The sequence below is a fragment of the Felis catus genome, chromosome A2 (genome assembly GCF_018350175.1).
Source record: "Felis catus isolate Fca126 chromosome A2, F.catus_Fca126_mat1.0, whole genome shotgun sequence".
In the NCBI taxonomy this organism is placed as follows: Eukaryota; Metazoa; Chordata; class Mammalia; order Carnivora; family Felidae; genus Felis; species Felis catus.
The window spans coordinates 35,710,492-35,733,670 of NC_058369.1; the positions used below are offsets into that span (position 1 = coordinate 35,710,492).

The following is a 23,179-nucleotide window of genomic DNA, read 5'->3' on the forward strand; positions in this document are numbered from 1 at the left end:
GAGAGAGAGGGAGAAAGAATCCCAAGCAGGTTCCATGCTCAGTGAGGAGTCCAATGTGGGGCTCCATGTCACAACCATGAGATCATGACTTGAGCCAATACCAAGAGTCGGTAGGGGGCGTCTGGGTGGCTCAGTTGGTTAAGTGCTCAACTTCAGCTCAGGTCATGATCTCCCGGTTGGTGAGTTTGAGCCCCGCATTGGGCTCTGCGCTGACAGCTCAGAGCCCGGAGCTTGCTTCAGATTCTGTCTCCCTCTCTCTCTGCTCCTCCCCTCCTTGCACTCTGTCTCTCTTTCTTTCTCCAAAATAAATAAACATTCAAGAAAAAAGAAAAAAAAGAGCCAGTAGCTTAACCTACTGAGCCACCCAGAAGCCCCGGTCTGTTTTTTAAACCTACTTTGTGGGCAGGATCCATCCATATCATTGTTTACAATTCTTCTTTCTCATTGCTGTATGGTATTTCACAGAACGAACATACCACATTTTATTGATTTATTCTACTTTTGATGTGTATTGAAGTAGCTTCTGGTTTGGGACTATTTCAAATAGTACATTTATAGACATTGTTACATACCTCTTTTGGCACACATATGTGACTATCTCTGTTGGATATAAACCTAAGAGTAGTATTTCTGGGTGAAAGAATATGCATATTTTCAGCTTCAGAAGATACCATCAGATAATTTTCCAAAGATGTTTTATCAACATATACCCTTACCCACAGTGTGTGAGAGTTCAGATTGCTCCATATATTTGCTAACACTTCGTATTATCAGGTTTTGCAGGGATGAGATGTTAAATCATATTGTTGATGTATCCTTGCCATTTTAATTCGAGTTTTAGAATTTGAGTTTAGAATGAAGGGTATGGATCATCAGTAACATGGAAACAGTTGTGCTAATGGCTTGGGGATCCTTCATCTGTTCCCAAGAGACTTAGATCTGGTGTATTATTCATAGAAAAAGGAGGCAATTTTTAAAGCACAGAATTTCAGAATTAGGAAGACTTCTGGGGATTAAGACTGAGGTTGGTCCTTGGAGAAAAATGAGCAGACACATTCCCTGTGATTCCTAAATTCTCACAGATGTCAGCCTTCGCATTTCCTGTCCCATTAGGTACTTCCAACTTTGCCACTCTCTTTGTTTAACAAATTGGAACATGGGATGGCAAGTTGACAGAAGAACTGAGAATTCTCAGCAACATTTACATCATGTGCTCAGGACACCTGTGCATATTTAGTTGTTCTGTTCATGTTCCTCAGCAAGAAAGTCAATGGGTTCTCCCTAAATGAGAGATCCTGCAAGCCTCTCAGCAATCTGAGAAAAAAAAATTCTAGTTACTTCTATGACATGAAGGGGAAGTAAAAAAAAAAAAAGAAAGAAAAAAAAGAAAAGAAAAAAAATTATTTTCAGTGAGGTTTAGAGTCTGAGAAACTTGAAACTCTTTTTCAATGAATATTTATCCACCTTCCATAAGAAGCTAAAAGCTGAAATAATCATTCTTCCCTCAAATTCTGGAATCATATCTGTGCTATGGTAGTTTATAAGCTATGGGAAGTGATGAATAAATATAAGTTTATGTAGATTGAACCTATCAATGCTAGGATTATTTTATTTTAAGTGGTCCTCAGTTTCTGTTCCACTTTGAAGCAACCAGCCCTTTTTTTCATTTACATAAGGACAACCTGAGCTCTAACATGTAACTGCACAGTGATTAAAATGTATTATTTAAATGAGTGACTGTTTTCCTGAAAAATGCATAAATGTGTTATGTATGCAAATACCAAACTCTAGTTCTACATTATAAGAGAAAAAGAAAATTCCAAAGAGAAAATTAATTTTATGATATATTTAAATACATATGCCTTCATAGTGATCATATATGCATTAATATATGGTATATGTATATATGTATATAAATATATATGAATATATATTGCTATATGCTAAAATGGTAGCTCCATACACACAGATATACTTATGTGCGGATGTATATTTACATGAATGCATATATTTCTATTCCCTATAATAGAGAGGACAAGTTGGGGAGAGGCAGAGAGAGAGAGGGAGACAGAATCCAAAGCAGGCTTCAGGCTCTGAGCTGTCAGCACAGAGCCCGATGCAGGGCTCAAACCCAAGAACTGCGAGATCAAGATCTGAACTGAAATCAGACACTTAACCTACTGAACCACCCAGGTGCCCTTAGATCTTAGTTTTTCAATGTCCTCAATGGGAATTCTCCAAGAGTTTCAGTAATCAATATCAGAACATTTCTCTTATTTTTTGAAATGGCTACATAAGTTGCCAGTACAGCCATCTCCCATAGTTCAGCTGAACTCTCTCTTCTTCTTTTTTTTTTTTTGTTTTAATGTTTATATATTATTGAGAGACAGAGAGACACAGATCGTGAGCAGGGGAGGGGTAGAGAGAGGAAAGACACAGAATCTGAAGTAGGCTCCAGGCTCTGAGCTGTCAACACAGAGCCTGATGCGGGGCTCGAACTCACGAACTGTGAGATCATGACCTGAGCCGAAGTCAGTTGCCTAACCAACTGAGCCACCCAGGCGCCCCCGAACTCTCTCTTCTTGGTGGACATTTTGGTTCTTTGCTATTGTGTTTTGTTTTGTTTTTTTCTGTTAAAACAGTGCTGGACTCTCTCCATAGTTTTGCTATTGTTGATAATGCTGCTGACAACATTGAGGTGCATGTATCCCTTCAAATCTGTATTTTTGTATCCTTTGGGTAAATACCTAATAGTGACACAAACACACACACACACACACACACACACACACACACACACACACACACACTGGGATATTACTCACCCATCAAGAAGAATGAAGTTTTGCCGTTTGCAATGACATGGATGAAGCTAGAATGTATTATACTAAGCAAAATAAGTCAATCAGGGAAACACAAATATCATGATTTCACTCATATGAGGAATTTAAGAAACAAAACAGATGAATATATGGGAAGAGGGGAGAATGGAAGAAAGGGAAACAAACCACAAGCGACTCTTAATGATAGAGAACAAATGAGGGTTGATGGAAGGAGGTGATGGGGGATGGGCTAGAGGGGTGATGGGTATTAAGGAGGGCACTTGTGATGAGCCCTGGGTGTTGTATGTAAGTGATGAATCACTGAATTCTTTTTTTATTTTATTTTTTAATAATGTTTATTTATTTTGAGACAGAGTGTGTGCACCTGAGCAGGGGAGGGGCAGAGAGAGAGAGAGAGAGAGAGAGAGAGAAAATCCCAAGTAGGCTTCTGGCTGTCAGTGCAGAGCCAGACACAAGGCTCTATGTCACAAACTGTGGGACCATGACCTGTGCTGAAATCAAGAGTCAGCCACTTAACCAACTGAGTCACCCAGGCACCCCCAAATTCTACTTCTGAAACCAAGATTGCAATGTATATTACCCAACTAAAATGTAAATTTAAAAAAACAGTGCTGGAATGGACATCCATATTTAATATCTTTATATAACACGAGACTGTATTTGTAGGATACATTCTGGAAAATCGACATGCTGTATCAGAGGGGTTACATAAATTTTGAAAATATTTCCAGGCTTTTTGCTTGTCTCTGCAGTTAGGCATGATACCAACTCCACTCAAAGCATAGGAATCAAGAGCAGGGAAGGTATTGTCATGACCACAAGAAGGAGTAACGGATGCTTTATAGGCCAACAATAACAACAACAACAACAAAACAGCATGCGTATACCTGCATACATTGATATTCACACATAGACACATACACAAACTCATAGACACACATCTCCACTTTAGAGAGAAGTCCATAAATTATTATTTGCCTCATTTTCAGCTATGCCATTAGCTAACATGATTTGAAACAAGTCTTTCACTTCTCTGGCCTTGGATTATCTCATTTGCAAATTAAGATACATGGCTTTCAAAATGCGATTTGGATACCAACAACATCAGCATCACCTGGAAAGTTGTTAGAAAGGTAAATTCTCAAGGTTTGCTCAGAAGCAGCTGAGTCAAAAACTCTAGAGGTGGGGCCCAATAACCTGTTTTCACAAAATCTTCCGGGTTATTCCGAAGAATGCTGAAGTTTCAGAACCATTCACCTAAATGATCTGGAATATCCCTACCAACTCATATGTTCTATGAAACTCTCAAATCCTCAAGACCCTAGGTATCTATCTCATTGCTTCCTTTTAGATTGTGAGGTTTTTGAGAGAAAGAAGGAGGCCAGAAATACAATTAATGGTAAGTGTTGCTTCTTGTAGCAAATAATGAGAGCATATTATTATAAGAATACCTCATCATCTTGGCTACCTTATCAACAATTATCTTTTGAACTTAAATGGCTGAATTCTAATATCTCTCTGATTACTAGATCTGATATTTACTCAGACTCTGTGACAACAAAGCGTGAGCTCTTTATTCAACTCATGAGCATTACCTGAATGCTGACTTTACCCGGTGCCATCAGGGAAATCTCCTGAAATCTTATGATGACAGTAGACCTTTGGGAGTCTATAAACAGTAGATGTTTTAATCTGTTAGTTTTCTGAAGAGTATTACTATAAACAAGCGATGACTTCCTGTAATTATTAAAAGTAATTATAAACCCTGAATCGCAAAGTCACTTATTTGGGAACATGAAAGAGTTTTAGAAAAATTGTTCACTTTACATACCTCTTTTCACTTTATTGGTAATGCAACCTTTAGAGGTAGGTATTTATTCATACCTAGATTCTGCCTTAATTCACTGCATATCTTGAACAGCTTGCTTAACATTATTGAAAATCTTTCCTTAGCTCTAAAAGTAGAATATTACTTACCTTACGGGGTACTGAGAGGCTTTAATTTGTTAATTTCTATAAAGTAGATAGCATAGGGTTTAGCACAGAAGCAAGTATCAGTAAAAAGCAGCTTTTTAGGGGCGCCTGGGTGGCGCAGTCAGTTAAGTGTCCGACTTCAGCCAGGTCACGATCTCGCGGTCCGTGGGTTCGTGCCCCGCGTCGGGCTCTGGGCTGATGGCTCAGAGCCTGGAGCCTGTTTCCGATTCTGTGTCTCCCTCTCTCTCTGCCCCTCCCCCATTCATGCTTTGTCTCTCTCTGTCCCAAAAATAAATAAAAAACGTTGAAAAAAATTTTTAAAAAAAGCAGCTTTTTAAATTGGTCTAAGCTTTGGATCAATAATTTAGGAATTTGCTTCTAGATGAGTGATACAGAGAGAGAATTTCTAGACATCAAGTTCCTTCACCTTTTTCCCTACTGCCATGGCCCAGCCCCTCCTGCATCCCTCTTCAGTTCACTCCAAAACATAGGAAGGACCTTGTAGCTTCAGTGTTTCCACATTTACCCTATAAGTCATTACCAGAGTAATCGTCCTTTGTATACTTATTCCTTACTCGAGAAAACAGTGGATAAAGTACATATTAATAGACATTTGCTCAGCATGTATTGGGTTCCTCCTTTATACCAGGCACTGTGTTTGGATACTATGGATACAAAAAGCAAAGTCTTGTCTCAAGAAGCTGAAGCCTCTGCAGGAGAGAGGCAAGTTAGCCACTTATTACCATGTGGTCTAAGCAGTGCTGATGTAGGGAAAATCCCAGGATCATGGGAGACCAGAATGGGTACAGGGCTCAGCTGGAACAGTGGTGAAGGGATCAGTGAAGACTCCCAAAAGAAGATGTTGGCCTTTCCATCAAGACTTAATGGACATGGCAGTGAAACATCCATGATTTTTTTTTTAACGTTTATTTATTTTTGAGACAGAGAGAGACAGAGCATGAACGGGGGAGGGTCAGAGAGAGAGGGAGACACAGAATCGGAAACAGGCTCCAGGCTCTGAGTGGTCAGCACAGAGCCCGTCGCGGGGCTCGAACTCATGGACCATGAGATCATGACCTGAGCCGAAGTCAGACGCTTAACCAACTGAGCCACCCAGGCGCCCCGAAACATCCATGATTTTTGCTACACGGTTTTCATTTCCTGATTCTCCTGGTTACAAGGTCCAAATTTTCTTGAGAAGATCACCTTCCCTACCTTCAGTTCTGCCTTCTTTTTTCTTTAATTTTTTTTTGATGTTTATTTACTTTTGAGAGAGAGCAGGGGAGGGTGGAGAGAGAGAGAGGGAGCCACAGAATACCAAGTGGGCTCCAGGCTCTGCACTGTCAGCACAGAGCCTGATGAGGGCCTCAAACCCACAAACCACGAGATCATGACCTGAGCCAAAGTCGGACGTTTAATGGAATGAGCCACAGAGGCGCCCCACTTCTGCCTTGTACTAGAACTGATGGCGTACCTCATTCACCACGCTGACAACTAGCCTAGTTCTGAGCTAATTAAAGCAACACATTCTTTGGCCAGGGTGATGTATTCACGCAGGAACAGATGGTCCAATTGGAACCATTCAGTGACAGTCTCCCTGGGAACCTCTAGAACCTTAGGGTTGAGGGAGCTTTTGAAAGCCTTCTGCATCTGGAGTGAAAACAGAGGAGGAAGAAGAGAGCACTGGAGAGAAAGAAACCTGTGGACATCATTTAAACCCCGGAATAAAGTTAGTCCTATTTGTGTATTGCTTAGTTCATAGAATCACTGAATTTAACTTCTTTCTTAAACTAGGTGGGGTCGTTTCTGTTGTCTCTTGCAACCAACATAGGGTTTTGCCAGATATAGGGAAGAGAGATATTTCCAGACTAGAAAACAAGCACCAAAGTAAACCCCTGAGACAAGATGATGCCAGCAGACGTCATCGTGTAGTGTGGCTTGGCCGCAGCATCGAATGGGACAGAGGAAATGACTTGAGAAGATATTAGTGAGACAGACGAAGCTCGATTCATAAAGGATCGCATAGAACTTTATATATGTATAAGAGGTTGGCACACTTTTCTATAAAGGATCAGGTAGTAAATATTTTCAGCTTTGTGGGCCAAGAGGTCGCATACGCTCTCTTTCAAAAATATCCGACTCCACACTTACAACACGGAGGCAACCCAATACACCATAAGGAAACAAATGAACGTGGCTGGGTTTGTGGGCTATACCAAATGGGACGCATGGGGAGACTGATCTATTTTATAATATATGTATCATAATGGTTCTGTCCAATAGAAATATGTGCGTCACACACGTGATTTTAAATTTTCTAGCAGTTACAAGCAAAAAAAAAAAAAAATGTAAAAAGACACAGGTGAAATTAACTTCAGTAATATCTTTCTTTAATCCAAAGGCATCCAGGATATTTTAACTTCAAAGTGTAATCAATGTAAAGAATATCCATGAGATATTTTACAATGTGTTTTACATGTTTGTATGAAGCTTCTGAAATATAGAGTACATTTTGCACTTATAGCATATCTCAGTTGGAAGCAGCCACATTTCCAGGGTTTGATAGCCACTTGTGTTTCATGGCTACCATGTTGGACATTGTAGTTCTAAAGCACCCTCTGCTGTGGAGAGAATGGATTTCCCATAGTAAGAATGTAAACAAAGGAATGAGCTAAGAGGCCCTAGCAGTGGTCTAGAGGAAAGGAGATGGTCCTGGGTAATAGAAGCAGAAAGAGATTAATTTGGAATGTGTTGGGGAGATAAGATCTAATGAATTGGATTTGAGAAATGCAGAGACGAATCAAAGAGGATTTCTACAGGTTGGCATAAACAGCTGGGTTGTTGGTTCCATTTGCTGCATGAACAAAGCCTAGGAGAGAACTAAGCTAGGCAGAAGCAAAATGAGGAATTGGGTTTAGAGACATTAAGTTCAAGATGCCTATTAAGCATCCAAGAAAGCAGTTAAACAGAGTGGTGCGGTCCCAAGGATCCATCATTAATCTTATAGGCAGAGATAGTTTTTCATATTTCAAAATCTTTGAAAAAGCAAGTTTTAATCTACATATGCTTGGCCCACATTCTCCCCTTCTCCCTTCTCCTCTTCCTATTTCTGAAGAGATTGATTTCACTTTGCATGCGATGGTACAGTATTTTCCATTTAAATAGAAACCTCAAATAAATTGGATTTAAAACCTTCTCGGGGAAAAAGGAAACAATTTGCTTGCTGGGGTTTAATTTCAAGGCAAGAATCATAACCAAGGCTATTTTAACTCATCTCTTGATTACCTTCCATGGCGGCACATGCTCTTGAAAAGGTAGGGGGATTACTCGAATTTCAAAGAGGTGGATGTGGCCGTATCTACACAGATGAAGATGCCACAAAAGGGCTCATTGGTTGCAGTCCCCAGCACTCAAGCCTTTAGCGCTTCTAATCCACCCAGAACAAATGACTGTCCTTTTTTCTTCTTAATAATTTCCACAGCTACAGGCTAAAAAATCTCTCTGGTAGTCAATGCCAGTACTTTATCACACACAAGCCAGATGGGGGAGACGGGTAAATGCTGCCAACTCTCCAACTGGCTTTACCAGATGTTTGATTCCAGCCAGTTGGTTTTGAAATAACTACTTGTAAGAGACAATGCATTGGACTTACCCACGATGGGGCGCATAGCAAAGCATTTAACAATGGTGAACTCTCAGCTCTGTGAAATGAACCCTTGTTTGATGTTGTCAGCATAGCAATAATCCTTATAAAAAGGCAATCATTAAGTTAATTATCCAGATGTCTTGATATTGTGGGCATTTGAACAACTGAGTTACCTATTTCTCATCTCTCTGCATGGCATTTAATCATCATGACCAATACTCATGCACTCTTTGGGGGACAAATTGGCATGTGCTGTTGGTAGGCTTCTTTTTGAAAACATTTAATACTAAATATGAGTTTATTGTGATGATTTTTCTCCAGTAAGTTTGGACAATAAGCCAAGGACAAAATGAAATAAAATATAAGAAAGTACAGCCCTTTGGGATCAATTAACCCAAGCAAGGGCATTCTTAAACTTCTGAAAAGATGAAAATATTAGGATGGGTCAGAGTGTTTGAAAACTTCAGAATTTAATTGCAAATAAGAGAGAATGTCAATTGCTCAGATATGTGACCTAAATCCAAAATATTATAAGGTCAGAAAAGGTTTGGGGAAACTTGGTAGTTCTCACCAGCAAAGTACACATGGTTCTAATTACAGTGAGAAACCAGCAACATGGGCTTTAACCATGATATGAATTTCTTTCATTGTTTTAAACCTCTGGGTTTGACAAAAGAAAAAATAACTATGTTTGTGATTTTCGTTTTTCACAGCTAGTTAATTAGGCTTTGTTATAAATTGTGGCATGTTGGTAAAGGTGGATGTGTGTTGCTATAAATGTTGAAACTCCTGTCAGCGTCAAACTGTTTGCTCTACCAAAAAAGATAATGTGATATAAATTAATCTTATTGAAATGCTTAGGGTCTCGTGGATGTTTTTACTTTTGCTTTTCATTGGTGCGTATTGGAGAACTTCCACATAAAAGAAATGTAGCACAGATTTCCTCTTCGTAGAGTCCCTCCACCCATAGACAATCGGTGATCAGTAGAGAGGGATATAAGCATATTTCAACACATTCCAGAACTACAGATGGATGGCAGTATTTGTGGCTTTTAAGAATAGACACTTTAGAGTCCCATCCAGTCCCACGTCCAGATACTGTGCTTGATCTTGAGCAAATTCCTTGAATTCCCTGGGCTTCATTTTTTTTCTATCTGTATAATGGCAATAAAATACCTCCGTCACAGGGCCTTGTAAAGATTAAATGAGATATTCTTTATTTATTCATTCACTGATGGACAACTTTGGTTGTTTTCATATCTTGGCTATTGTGAATGATGCTGCAATGAAGATAAAAAGGCAGATATCTTTTTAATATCCTGTCTCATTTCCTTTGGATATATACTCAAGTGGAATTGCTGGATTATATTGTAGTTTTATTTCTCTGAGGAAGCTTCATACTGTTTTCCATAGTCACTGCACCAATTTGGGCACTGCACCACCAACATTTCATGGGGATTCCCTTTTCTCTGCATCCTCACCGACTGTTGTTACTTTTTGTCTTTTTGATAATAGCCATTCTAACTGGTATAAGATGATGTCTTACGGTTTTGATTTGCATTTCCGTGATGATTAGTGTTATCGAGCAACTTTCCATGTGTCTGTTGGGCAACTGTATGTCTTCTTTGGAAAACTGTTTATTCAGCTTCTGCCCATTTTTTAAATTAGAATATTATTCAGCCGTAAAAAAAAAAGAAGGAAATCCTATGGGTGGACCTAGAAGACATTACACTAAGTGAGAGAAGTTAGAGTAAGATGAATACCATATGATTTCACTTATATGTGGAATCTTAAAAAGCTAAACTCATAGAAACAGAGTAGAAATGTGAGAGAATGGGGGAGATGCTGATTATTGGGTACAGTCTTCGTGGTTAGAAGATGTATACATTCTGAGGATCTAATGCACAGTGTTGTGATTATGGAAAGCTGCTAAGAGATTTATCACAAATTATAAATGAATAAAAATAATGAAATAACCAATGTGATGGAGGTGTTAGCGAACCCTATGGTTGTAATCATATTGCAGTACATAAATATATCAAATCAGCATGTTGTATACGTTAAACTTACATAATATTCATGTCAATTATAGTTCAATAGAAAAGATTAAATGAAGTGACACATTTAAGATAATTAGTACAGGGGCGCCTGGGTGGTGCAGTTGGTTAAGCGTCCGACTTCAGCCAGGTCACGATCTCGTAGTCCGTGAGTTCGATCCCCGCGTCAGGCTCTGGGCTGATGGCTCGGAGCCTGGAGCCTGTTTCCGATTCTGTGTCTCCCTCTCTCTCTGCCCCTCCCCCGTTCATGCTCTGTCTCTCTCTGTCCCAAAAATAAATAATAAACGTTGGAAAAAAAAATTAAAAAAAAAAGATAATTAGTACAATACTTGCAATATGGTAAGTGCAATATGGTACATGCCATTTGTTGTCTCATTGTTGTTAGTGGCGACGTCAGAGCTGTTGCTATTTATTGATTGCCTTTTTTTGTCTCATTTTCCTCATCTCTAAAATGGGATCACATGCTTTTTAGGGTCACCGGGAAGATTAAGTGAGTACATGGCCCTCTTCCAATTGACATCACCAACAGAACTAACACGTATTATGTACTTAGGAGAGTGACAGACTTAGAACACAATCCTTTATTTGATAGACTCAGAACACAATCTTTTATTTTCATAATGCCATGGGAGTCCTACAGCTTTCATATTATTATCCGCACTTGGAAGATAAGAAAACTGATTGACAACGACTGAGCTAACTTTAGAAGTCACATAACTAGTAGGCAGAAAAGTTGAGATTTTGACTCTCCCATGTCCAGCTCAAAATCTTTTCATTCCACAATTTGTTCATAATACCAAGATTTACAGACTCAGATTGCTTTGTTCCTAGGGAGGTAAACAGAATGAATGCAATAAGCTGGGTGGAGACTATGGCACAAGGGAGGATCCTGTCTCATGAAAATGGGGAACTCACACTCATTATCACCATGAAGGAATGAGGATCCATTGCCTATCAGATCTGTGATCTATCAGGAAGAGTCTGGAACCCAAGACCCCTTGCAATGTTGACTCTATTATTCTCTAGAACATTGGTTTTCACAGTATAATCCATAGACCTCTGATGGTATCCTACACCTTTCGGGGGGGGCTGCATATTCAAAACTATTTTTCACAGTAATAATTAAACTTTTTCCCCCATTATGTTGACATTTGCATTAATGGTGCAAAGGCAATGATGAGTAAAACTGTTATTTCCTTAGCATGAATTAAGACAGTTTTACTAAAATGTACCAGTCAGTTTTACCTAAGAATGTCACTAATACAGCAATAAAAAGTATTCATTTACTTAATCTAAATCTGTGAGCACACATATTTTTAATAATCCATGTGACAAAATGGTGCACTCATATAAAATCCTTTCCTGTAGGAGAAGGGCTTATATAATTGATCAAATGGCAGGCTGGATGAGTCACCATTTTTATGGAACATCATTTTTATTTAAACAAAAAGTTGACAAACTATGGTTATTCAGAATTGACATTTGACAAACATTTTTTCAAAAAAAGGGTGGGGGGGGGAACCCTGTTACTTCCAAGAAGTTGATAATATTTGTTACCAATGATAAAACTTTAGCTTTCAAGTAAAAAACATAAAATTTTGGAAAACTTTCACTTGATAGATCCCCAATACATAAATACTTTCTGATGTGATTGGTAGTTATATTAACAAGTATGGTTTTTTATATAGTATAATGACATATGTGAACATTTGGAAAGTCCGTTTAACTCAGTGAACCAATATTTTCCAGGGAACAGTTCATGATATTACAAAAGAGATAAGATCATTCTAAGTGAAGGATAGATCAAAAAATTCTTTGACCGATAATGAAACATTCATTGATATGGTTTCAGAGCGACGTTGCCATTAACCTTTAAGAAATGATACTTTTGAGTTGTGACTATCAAATAAAAATGTCCACAATTATCTTAAAAGGCTCTATGATGATTATGTAATATCATCACATCATATAATATCCTCCCACTTCTACTACATACCAACAGGAAGCCACATTTTCTTCATATGCTTCAAGCAAAACACGTATAGCACCAGAGTGAAAACAGAAGCAGATATGAAGCCTCAGCTTTCTTCTATTAAGCCAGATATTAAAGAAACTTATAAACTGTGAAATCAGCTTCACTTTTTACAAATTATTTTGTTTTGCAAAATATATTTTTCATTAAATAATGCTATTTATATTAACATGTGAAGTTTCTATTGTTATGTTTAAATTAGTTAATGTTTTGATTATTCTGCTTAATTTCTAATTCTGTAAGTATCAACAGATATCATTTGATAAAACCATTTGGTATTCTCCACCATTTTTAAGAGTATAAAAGGATCCTTTTATACTCTTATGATAATATGAGTAAGCACAGCTCTGGAATAGTGCCACTCACAGTGTTGTTTATGAATGAGTTATGTCAGCCTCGCCTGTGAAATTGTTAAAAAGTCTATTTCTTGGGCCCCATCCTAGACCTACCAAATCAGAATGTCTGTATGTGAGTCCCAGAAATCTGAATTTTAACAAGACTTCCAGGTTAGTATAAAGTTCAGTAGAGATAAAGCATTATTCTGCATCAAACTGTGTTGACCATCTACCTCATTAGTAAAAAAAAAAAAAAAAAAAAAAAAAAAAAGCATACCCTCAGGTTATGTGTTCTTATTTATTTAGTCTGCATATAAGCACTTCTGTGCTTATTATGAACACATAGACAAAAACTTGAACACACATACACACACACACACACACACACACACACACACACACATGATATTAGAGGATGAGATGTTTTCTGTTCTATATATTGCACCTGTAGAGACTGGTCCATGTGAGTCCCCAGTTATAATTGCGTTGCTCCAGAAAAGGCTAAAGGCTTTGTAAAAACTCCCTTCCCTCCTGTGATTGAGCCTTGATAAATTAAGAACCATCGTCTTTTTCTGGCCCGATTCTATTTCCATCAGTGGCCTTTTCTGCATCAAGCCTTTTCCAGAACACTCAGTGCAGGTTTCTATGTCCCTGAAGCTTCCTTTTGTGAAAGTTAAGGCAGAAAAACCCAGGGAAGTCAGACTACAGAGAGAATTTCTGAGTGAATTGCTTCTCTGATAGTCTGCATAGCCTCCTTTCTTCTTGAGTTCATCTGATCTCTCCATGAATGAAAGAAGAAACCAATGAATGAATCAGAAAAGAGTGTTTGTTCAAGTTCTCTGTTGTTTCACTGTGGACTCTCATTCTCGATTTTATTCAGGGATGACTTTTCAATCATGCAGTTTCAAGATAAGTGAGTTTGGAGTTTGAACCATAGTTTGCTTGGAATTGTTTCCATATTTATTTTGTAGAAAACACAGAAGATCAGAAAGGAAAGACAACATTTTGGGATTTTTGTTGTTGTTAGAAGGAAAGCCTTAAAAAACAGTCTTGTGAGAATGCGTTTCCATCTTCAAGCTCTGGGTGAACTGAGCCTTAAAAAGAAAGCCCTTGAGGGGCACCTAGGTGGCTCAGTTAGTTGAGCATCTGACTTTTGATTTCCACTCAGGTCATGATCTCATGGTTCGTGACACAGAGCCTTGCATCTGGCTCTGCGCTGACAACACAGAGCCTGCTTGGGGTTCTCTCTTTCCTTCTCTCTCTCTGCCCCTCCCCTGCTTGTGGTTTACTCTCTCTCTCTCTCTCCCCAAATAAATATACATTTTTTTAAAAGCCCCGATTTAGCATGTAAGAGGGGTACTTTCCATGTTAGCTTGTTCATAAGGTTGAGCTGGGGAAGTTTTTGGACATAGATTTCTTGGTTTTATCCCAGATCTACTGAATGTAATTTCTAGGGAAAATAACTGGGAATTTTTTTTGTTTTTGACAAATACATCAGGTAATTTTTATGATCAGGCATATTTGGATACTGAGTGATTGGAAAGTTTAAAACAGATTTAAGGATAATGAACCATATTGCTAATTGCATATTGTAAATATGTGATATTTTCCTAAACTGAGCAACATTCTTTGGAGGCATCAAGCACAGAGGAATGAGACAATATCTGAAATTGATGTTGACTCTTCCCAAAAGCACCCAGTGAAGTCAAATATGGTGTAATAATGGTTGAGAGCTCATACTTAAGAATCTGATGAGCCAGGATTCCATATTAGCTTCTGATTTTACTTGCCATGTAATTATTTGTGGGTTTAGCCTTTCTAAGCTTGAGTTTCCTGAAAATTAGGACTGATATTATAAAGCTTTCAGGGTTGGTGGTAAGTGTTAACTCTAACACCACATCTGGTATAAATTTCAGACCTGTCACTACCACGGTGATCAAGACTTTGACCTTGATTATTCTCAGTTCTCTCCTCAATGAAACAGAGTCAATGATAAAAATTATCTGCATCCTAGTGTGTGAGTCTCCTCTTTCTTCGTAGAATAACTCGCATTTTATGCTGAATATCAAATAGCACTGCTAAAAAATATATAGCCAAGTGTGACCCTTGCAATATAAGTTTTAGATCTTAGAAAAGTCTCCCAGAGAACTTTTCTCCCTTGCCACATTTGCTCCTGGAAAACAGATGTGAAGGCACCAATGGTCATCTTGGATCATGCAATGCTCTTGAAAACAGGAATTACTCACAATGAATAAATTCCTAATGATAGTACACAAATCTTGTGGTAATGCCTTCTAAGTCATCTTTCCTACAAGAAGCCTAAACTTTTTAAGCCTCTGTTGCAACTACTCTAGCATTTGAATGCAATTCCTACTGATATTTTACCTCATTCAGTCACTGTAAGGATAAAATTAGATAAAGCATGTGAAACGTGTTTAACAATGCCTGGCACATAGAACATGCTTTAAAAAAAAGCGATAATTTTTATTTAAACTGGGCTTGGATTCCTTAGTACTTTCCAAAAAGATCATGTTGATTCTCTGGACTGTGGACAATGTGGTTTTCAATGAGGTTAAGTGATAGCCGGGGTGAAAACCAAGGGAACACAGCAGAAACTCCCTTAACTGACCTCTAACCAACACACCAGGTGAACTCATACTCTCCATTCTTTCTATAAAAATGCCACCAAAAACTTTTGGCTGGCTAATAGGCCACTTCCTCGTTTATTTGAATACTTGTGTTTTCGCTGATTGAGTTGCATACGTAGCAAGATTCATTGTTTCCAAACTTGTTCATGCATATTTTATTTGCTATTGAAATACATAATATAATTAAATATCATATAAGTTAATGAAATATGGGATGGAAAAAAAGAGTTAAATGCTTTAGAAAGTTTAAATAAAAAAGAAACATTGCCCTTTTGCAGGTGGGAAAAATTGCTTCAAAAAGTATTCATGGGAAGTATTCTCTGCTCTGCTTTAAGTTCCCACTTTAAATAAAACAAAACCTGGCGTTAAAGATAATGCATAATAAATGTAGTTTATGCAAGGATGACAACTTGGAACCTCAAAATCTGGATTCTTACTCTAAGAAAAGTTCTTGGCCTTAAATTTTTAAATTGGCAAATAAGTGTACATTTGGCTACGTTAAGTTACACTGAAATGTATATAAGGTATATGTATCAACTTGTCACTTATTGTTTTAACTGAATTTTTCGACTAATTTACTTACTACCATTCTCAGTCCTTTTGGATTAGGGGGCACATTTTCCACCCTGTCCACAGTCTACCCTGCTGCCGGCATAGCCCAAGGACAAATATCTAAAGCGACGCAGGGTTGATTGTTAGGGTACAAAAAGATGCACGCCCCTCTGGCTCCCATGTGGATCCAGAAAGAAAGGAAACTGAGGAAGGAATTTACATCAAAGTCAGTTAGGCAACTCCAGACTTCCCTCACAGACTTAAAGGGAAAAATGATCTATGTGGACATTGATTTAAGAGGCGTCCTTTGAAGTGCTCTTGTTTGTCTTGTAGGATTTTCCCACTTGCCTCTTGAAACACAGTGATAGTGAACCTTCTTTTTCTCGAGCAAAACAACAGCAACAAAAAAAGAATAAGAAAAGAAAGAAAGAAAAAAGAAAAAGGCAAAGAGCAGATCTTTTCAAATCAGATATCACTGTGTCTGTGTTTTGTCTAACGTATGCCTAAAGTTGTTTTCCCATGAGAATTTGAAGGAGTGTATATGGCAAGGCCTGCCTTCTTAGTCTGCATGTTCAAGGTTAAAGAGTACCCCGAATGAATAAATTATGGGGAAAGATAGCATGTTAAGGCAGATAGTTTCCAAGGTGGCCTTCATCTGTGTGCATATTTGCTGCTCTCTGTGTTGAGTGACTGAGTCTAATTCCTTACCCCTTGAACCCTGGATATTCTTCATGTTTGCTTGACCAATAGAATGTGAGAGGAGTCACATTCTGAACTCCCAGGTCACATGAAGCTTTGCATCTTGCTCTGGTATCATGGAGCACTCCTAATGGGATGATCCCTATCAAAACTCAGCTCTAGTGCTGCAAAAAGCCCATACCTCATGGAGCGGTCCTCCAGTCAACAGTCTCAAAGAGCACCTAGCCAACAGCAGCAACAGTTTTTGTTCCCGCAGGTACGCCATCTTGGATATCCAAACCTCTCCTACCTGTAGATGACCAAAGACCCCAATTGACAACTGATTGCAGTTTCATGAAAGATCCCAAGCAAGAACCTCAAATCTGAGCCATTCAACCCACAAAATTGAGATATCGTATTGTTGTTTTCAGCTACTAAAGTTTAAGCGGTAGATAACTATAAGAGATGTTGTCGAGCATAGTGGTTGAGAGCATGCAATCTGAGCATCAGCACTGGGTTGGTATGTATCCTGACTTGGTCTTTATTATCTACACAAAGGTAGAAGATTACTTACTGCTTCTGTGACTCAGTTTCTTCATTTCTACGGTATGGGTAATAGTATTAACTAACTCATGGGGTGGTCCTGAAGACCACATATGATTATGCTGCGTATAATAAACATGGCATATAGTAATGCACGAACATCATCGTCATCATCTTCACAATTATCTTCACTGTTACCACCAATGCTACCACTACTATTAACATTGTTATTGTTTCTCACCAGCTTAGAGAGAGAGATTTCTGACTCTGTCTTCATGAAAATCCAAATGAAAAAACAAAACCAAAAACCACCACTTTGCAGTGCCTTGTACATAGCAAATATTTGGCACATATTAGCTGTTAATAATGCCACTTTTTTCTGATTGTCAATGTTCTTGGGTAAACTTTTATAGTGCTCTGTCAACTATTCAAAATTTCAAGATATGTTTTGGACGCTTTCTCATCTCGAAGTGGTTGCTAGAAGTAACAATATTTCAGTGATTTAACATAGGTCCACTAGCACATTCAATAACGATTTATGGAGTGTCAGCAATATGACAGACCTTATTATGGGCACAGGGGATTTGGCAAGGAAGGCAGGCATATATTAAACAAGAAATTGTAAGGGTATAATGGGAGTTTTAAAGAAAGAAAAGCAAGGCAAACCTATGCTCATATAAATTAGAGGAATCCAAGGCGATCTGGGATTGAGAGGTCTCGAGAAAGTCCTTTCTGGACAAGTTGATACCAAAAAGGAGGATGAGTGGAGGTGTAAGAGCAAGTGAAAGTGACACAGTTGGGTGGGTGGCAGTGGGGGGTGGTAGTGTGTCCAACACAAGTTTCAGCCTGAGCAAATGTCCTGAGCTAGGAGAGAGCATGGTTCCCCCAGGACATGAAAGTAGACAGCGTGGGGCTGGCTATCGTGAAAAAAAGCTTGAGAGGAGCCTGGAAAAATAAGCAGACCCCTCAGTAAGTACTTTCCACACTCAGATGAGGATTTTTACTTTTTCCTAAGAATATATGGAATTACAGTGAAGGTTTTAAAAAATAAAATGACAGTATGGTGGGTTTGTTTGTGGAGATGGCTGTAACTGCTGTGTGTGGAAAGGACGGGATGAGTGTGTGTGTTAGAGGAAATAACTGTAGCCCAGGAGGAAAGGGATGGTTTGGACTATACATAGTGGTGGCCTGGATGAAGAGAAATACTCAGCGGCCCCCTGCCATTGGATAATTATCCCCAGTTGGTAGGAACGAATTGAATTTTTCCAAAGGATCTACTTGATGATATTCTAGAGAGCATCACCTATCAGGCGTTCTGATGACTTATCTCTGGCTTGGTGGTCAAGTATGTTCTTCATCAAGAGTGCCTTAAAGCTCAGTCCTAGGTGTTGTGAAATGGTTAAGAGATTCTGTTAGAGTTTGAATTCTGACTCAGCACTTACTGGTTATTGTAGGACCTTGGAAGACTCACTTCTCTGTACCCCCTGTTTTGTCATCTGTAAGATGGGCCTAAGAACACGGTCACCTTCATGCAATGAGGATTAGAAGTAGGGAAAATATTCATGATGGAACCTGGAATGGAGAGAGGCCTTAATGATAATAGTTATTATTATTTTATCATCATCCATTCCACACATATGTATTGAACCAGGCACTGGGATTCAAAGATAAATTAGTGAATGTCCCCACTCTCACAGATAGTTATAATCTGCGGGTGTTGGGTTATAAATCACATGGATAAATGGGTGCTGTGAGCCACGAACAGTGCTACGTCTGTGCAAATGTAAATACCAAACCACAAAAGTTTACTGAGGCTAGATGGGCCCAAGAAGCTGCATGTCTCGAAAGTGGAGTTTATTATTTTAAGAAAACAAGGCCAAGGTGACCCCTGATTGAAAATGTGGTAGTTACAGAGCCCAAGATGTCACTGGAAATGCAAGACAGCTTGAGGATGCAAAGATCATTTTCTTTTGAAAGCTGATTCAAGCAGAGGATTTTAGAAAACCTATTTTGGATCATAAAAATGCCTCCAGAAGTTTTTTGGTGGCTTTTTTTTTTTTTTTTGAGAGAAAACTATTTTAGTGGCCACCACGTAGAAGGAAACATTTGAAGTAGTCCCTATGTCTGGAGGATCAGCTGCCAGGGTGATTGACTTTGAAACTGTCTTCAGGGACTTTCATGAGTACAGGAGATATTTTTTAACACTTACTGGGAAATAGAGCCTTGAAAGCCTGTCTCCAGCAAACGGGATTTTTGACATGTATTGGCTAGAGCCTAGGAGTAAATTTTCCCTCTCCTACTTTTGCAACCGTCTTTTGCCTTTATCTTGATAGAAGTCAAAATGGTCAGCTTCTTGTCACTAAAGTGGAGCTGTAGAAATTACCGAAGAGATACATTATCCCTCAACCCTCATAAAGCAGCCTGGGTATTAAAATATTGTTGGAGATCCAGGCAGAATTTGTATTTATATTAAGCAACTCATTTTATTTGTCAGGGCCAAACTGACAGGAATGACAATTATCTGGGGCAGTATTTTCCATGAAAACTCTTTATATGTTAATTCAAAAAAAAAAACACCTACTGTTTATTGAAGCATTCAGATCATTCTAAATATGTTTTAGCAATGGCATGACTTAACTGAAATTTGAATTCTCGGGAGGGACGCTATTTTTGCTTTTTGTTCTTGTTTATTGTTTAGGAGTCTTAGGTGGCTCTGTCACACAGTGGACAGTGCATTGGACTTATATTGTTTAGGAGTCCTTTTTTTCTAAGAATATGCAATACAAACTAAATTCTTGAATTCACATTTTAAATTTACAACATAAAAACCTTTAACCTACCATAAAAATGTAAGTGTAGTAATAGATTTTAAAGTTCTAATAGAAGTAAGGTAGTATTTGGGAAAACTCCATTATTTTCCTAGTTGGGGAAATGAGTATATGATTAAGGGAGGTGGTTATGTCACAGTTAATCAAAGTGAAAGGTTAGAAAATTTATATTTGTCGGGATTCTCTTGGTGACAAGTGACAGAGAGCCTAAACTGGCTTTTTTTTCTTTGAAGGAGCAGAAGGAATTTTTTTTGGCTTACATACAAGTGATGTCCAGTGGTGAAAACTTACTAGCGGGGGGAGCAGGTAAAACACAAGTACACAGTAACAAGGAAGCTGCAGGTTTCATCAAGGTATGGTCACAGATGATGTCATCATGCTCAGTTCCTGTCCACGTCTTGGTCGACCTTCCAATATATTACCTTCCTTCCTAGGCCCTTTGAAGCGGCTCCAGACATCTCCAGCCTCACATTTTTCTGGGTTTCTGGGGGAAGCGAGTCTCTTCCTAAAAGTCTTGGGATAAGCTTAGTTTGGACTGATGAGTTTGGCTTAAGTCATGTTGTGTTCTAAGCCTTGGTGTTTCCATCACCAAGGACTTTTTAATTGTTTCTTTTTTATAACCAATCTGTCATGGAGCAATAATTTTGTGAAATACAATTAAAAACGAATTAACATAAAAATGAAAGGAAAAAATGGACTTCCAAAATACAAGCCCAAATTATTATTAAATTTCATAGACATCAGATTACTCTGTCAAATTAATATCAAATTTTCTAACCACTTACTCTTAATTTCTGTACTTACCTTGTTGCAGGCCCATAGCAATCACACTTTGAAGGAGCAGTACTCTAAGCCAGGGGTCAGGAAACTATAACCTACATACCAAGTCTTCACCTCCACCAGCTGTTAATAAAGTTTTATTGGAACATAGTCATGCCCATTTGTTTACATATTGAATAGGTTGCTTTCATCACGTAATAACAGAGTTGAGTAGTTGGAGGAAGACTGTTGCCTTCAAGGTGGAAATATTTACCGTCTGTACCTATACAGAATAAAGTTTGTCAGTTCCTACATTAAACAATCACTGTGACCAGAAGATCTTGGTTTATGATTGGACGAGCAAAAGTAATACGCACAACTCATGAAGCGTATGCGTGCACGGTAAAATGGGGTGATTTTCCAATGGAAATGGAAATTCAGTTACAAGAAGAAAGGGAACAATATTCTTGGAAGCTAAGAACCTTCATGTACAAAATTTAGATCTTTCTACTTTTCTTTTCCTCTTTCCTTGATTCTACTTCAAATTGAATTATTATACAAAATGAATGCACGGTCAAAACATGCCTTGGGTGAAGTCGGGCCATAACCAAGACTGGATAGAATTTGTTATCTCAAATCCCATGAGAAATGAAGAGGAAGAAAATATGCAAAATAATAAATAAATCATTTTAAAATGGTATAATAACAAGAGAATTGATTATATCTACCATGATAGTATATAAAGTGATCATACTTACAATTATTTAACTCTAATTATCAGAAATGAAAATGAAAACTATTTGGAGATTACATTTGTTTGGAAAATATTTAATAAATACATACCATGAATATCTAAACACTGTGCTAGACATTGGTCTTTTCAAGAGACTTGGAGGGAGGAGCAAAACTGTAATCAGTGAGTAATTAAATAAAATAACTGCAGATTATAATTTGGCTGTCATTTGACCTAACCAAAAGGAGGAGGAATAGAGATCAATAATGGGGAATCTCCTTTAGCAAGGAAGACATCTGTGAGAAAGTGGCACGGAATCCAAGCTCCCCCAAAGGGGAGCAAATAGCCAAAAGAAATATAGTGTACAAACATTTTCAAAAAAGGGAAAAGCAGTTGCCAAGTCTTTGCAGCAGGGAAATCTTGATCTGTTCTAGGAAAAAAAAGTGTGGTCGACATCGACTAAGCGAGAATAAAAATAGTCCAAAAACCTTTGGCATATTTTAGAGGCTAAATCATTCTGGCAGTGTCTTAGTGCCTGCACATTCTCTACTGAATAGTAAAGTGGAAAGATACTGAAGGATAGTAAGCAGGTGGATGGTATGGCTTTGATTTATTTTTTTTTAATATCAGTTTTGCTGCTCTGTATTGAATGAGTAATAATAATGATGATAATAGTCGACTCCTATTAAGGGCAATGTTCTAAGCAATTTAAATGTGTTAAATTCCTTAATCCTCACAGCAAGCCTGTTATGAAATCCATTTTAGGGATAATGATTATAATTACTGTTCTTATTGTCTGCTAGGAAAAATAAATTTGGGTCTTCTTGTGCTTTAAAATACATAGAAACAAGGACTGTCATCAAACACAAAATACTTGTTAATGGAACGTGGCTACAATGTGCAAATATCCTGATTTATGATAATTAGTACTAATCATTTCAGACAATTGATGGATTACTAAACATTGAGTAACTAGATAGGAACTGAACATATTACTGAAACACAGATGAAAATAGACAATCATAGGCAAGTAGATATAATCTCTATGGTACCAATATAACAGATGATGGAGAATTATTTTTTAAATGTTTATTTATTTGGGGGAGAGAGGGGCCGAGAGAGAGGGGGAGAGAGAATCCCAAGCAGGCTCCGTGCTGTCAGCACAGAGCCCAACAAGAGGCTCATTCTCACAAAATGTGAGATTATGACCTGAGCTGAAATCAAAAGTTGGATGCTTAACCAACGGAGCCACCCAGGCGCCCCAGACTATGGAGAATTACATTTACTTCAGAGAGGACCCAGTTCCCATTGCCTGCATGCTTCTCCCTCCCTGACTTTGCCACTTGTACTTGCATTTGCCTTATTCACCCTCATCCTTGCAAACCAAACACCTGCTTATTCGTGCTGTCAGAAATATCACATGCAGAAAGCTATGATGTTGTCGGAACAAGTCTTGACCAAAGCATAAGACTCAAATTCAAGCCTCAAAATCATTCCAAGATCTAAAAGAATTGAAGATTTATATTCAACCCAAAGCTCTTACATGAATGT

General features: G+C 38.2%; 1 protein-coding gene across 5 annotated transcripts in view; it reads left to right on the top strand.

Moving 5' to 3' along the window:
- TAFA1 (TAFA chemokine like family member 1) overlaps positions 1 to 23,179 on the top strand; it is a 666,172-nt gene that overhangs the window by 588,325 nt on the left and 54,668 nt on the right. The window contains exon 4 of one of the 5 annotated variants that reach the window (XM_045051846.1): positions 17,043 to 18,084. The exons of the other annotated variants lie outside the window; for them this stretch is intronic. Coding sequence (XP_044907781.1) covers positions 17,043 to 17,152 — 110 coding nt within the window. The 3' untranslated portion in view covers positions 17,153 to 18,084. Of the gene's footprint in view, positions 1 to 17,042; positions 18,085 to 23,179 lie in introns of those variants that run through there. 5 annotated transcript variants of the gene reach the window in all.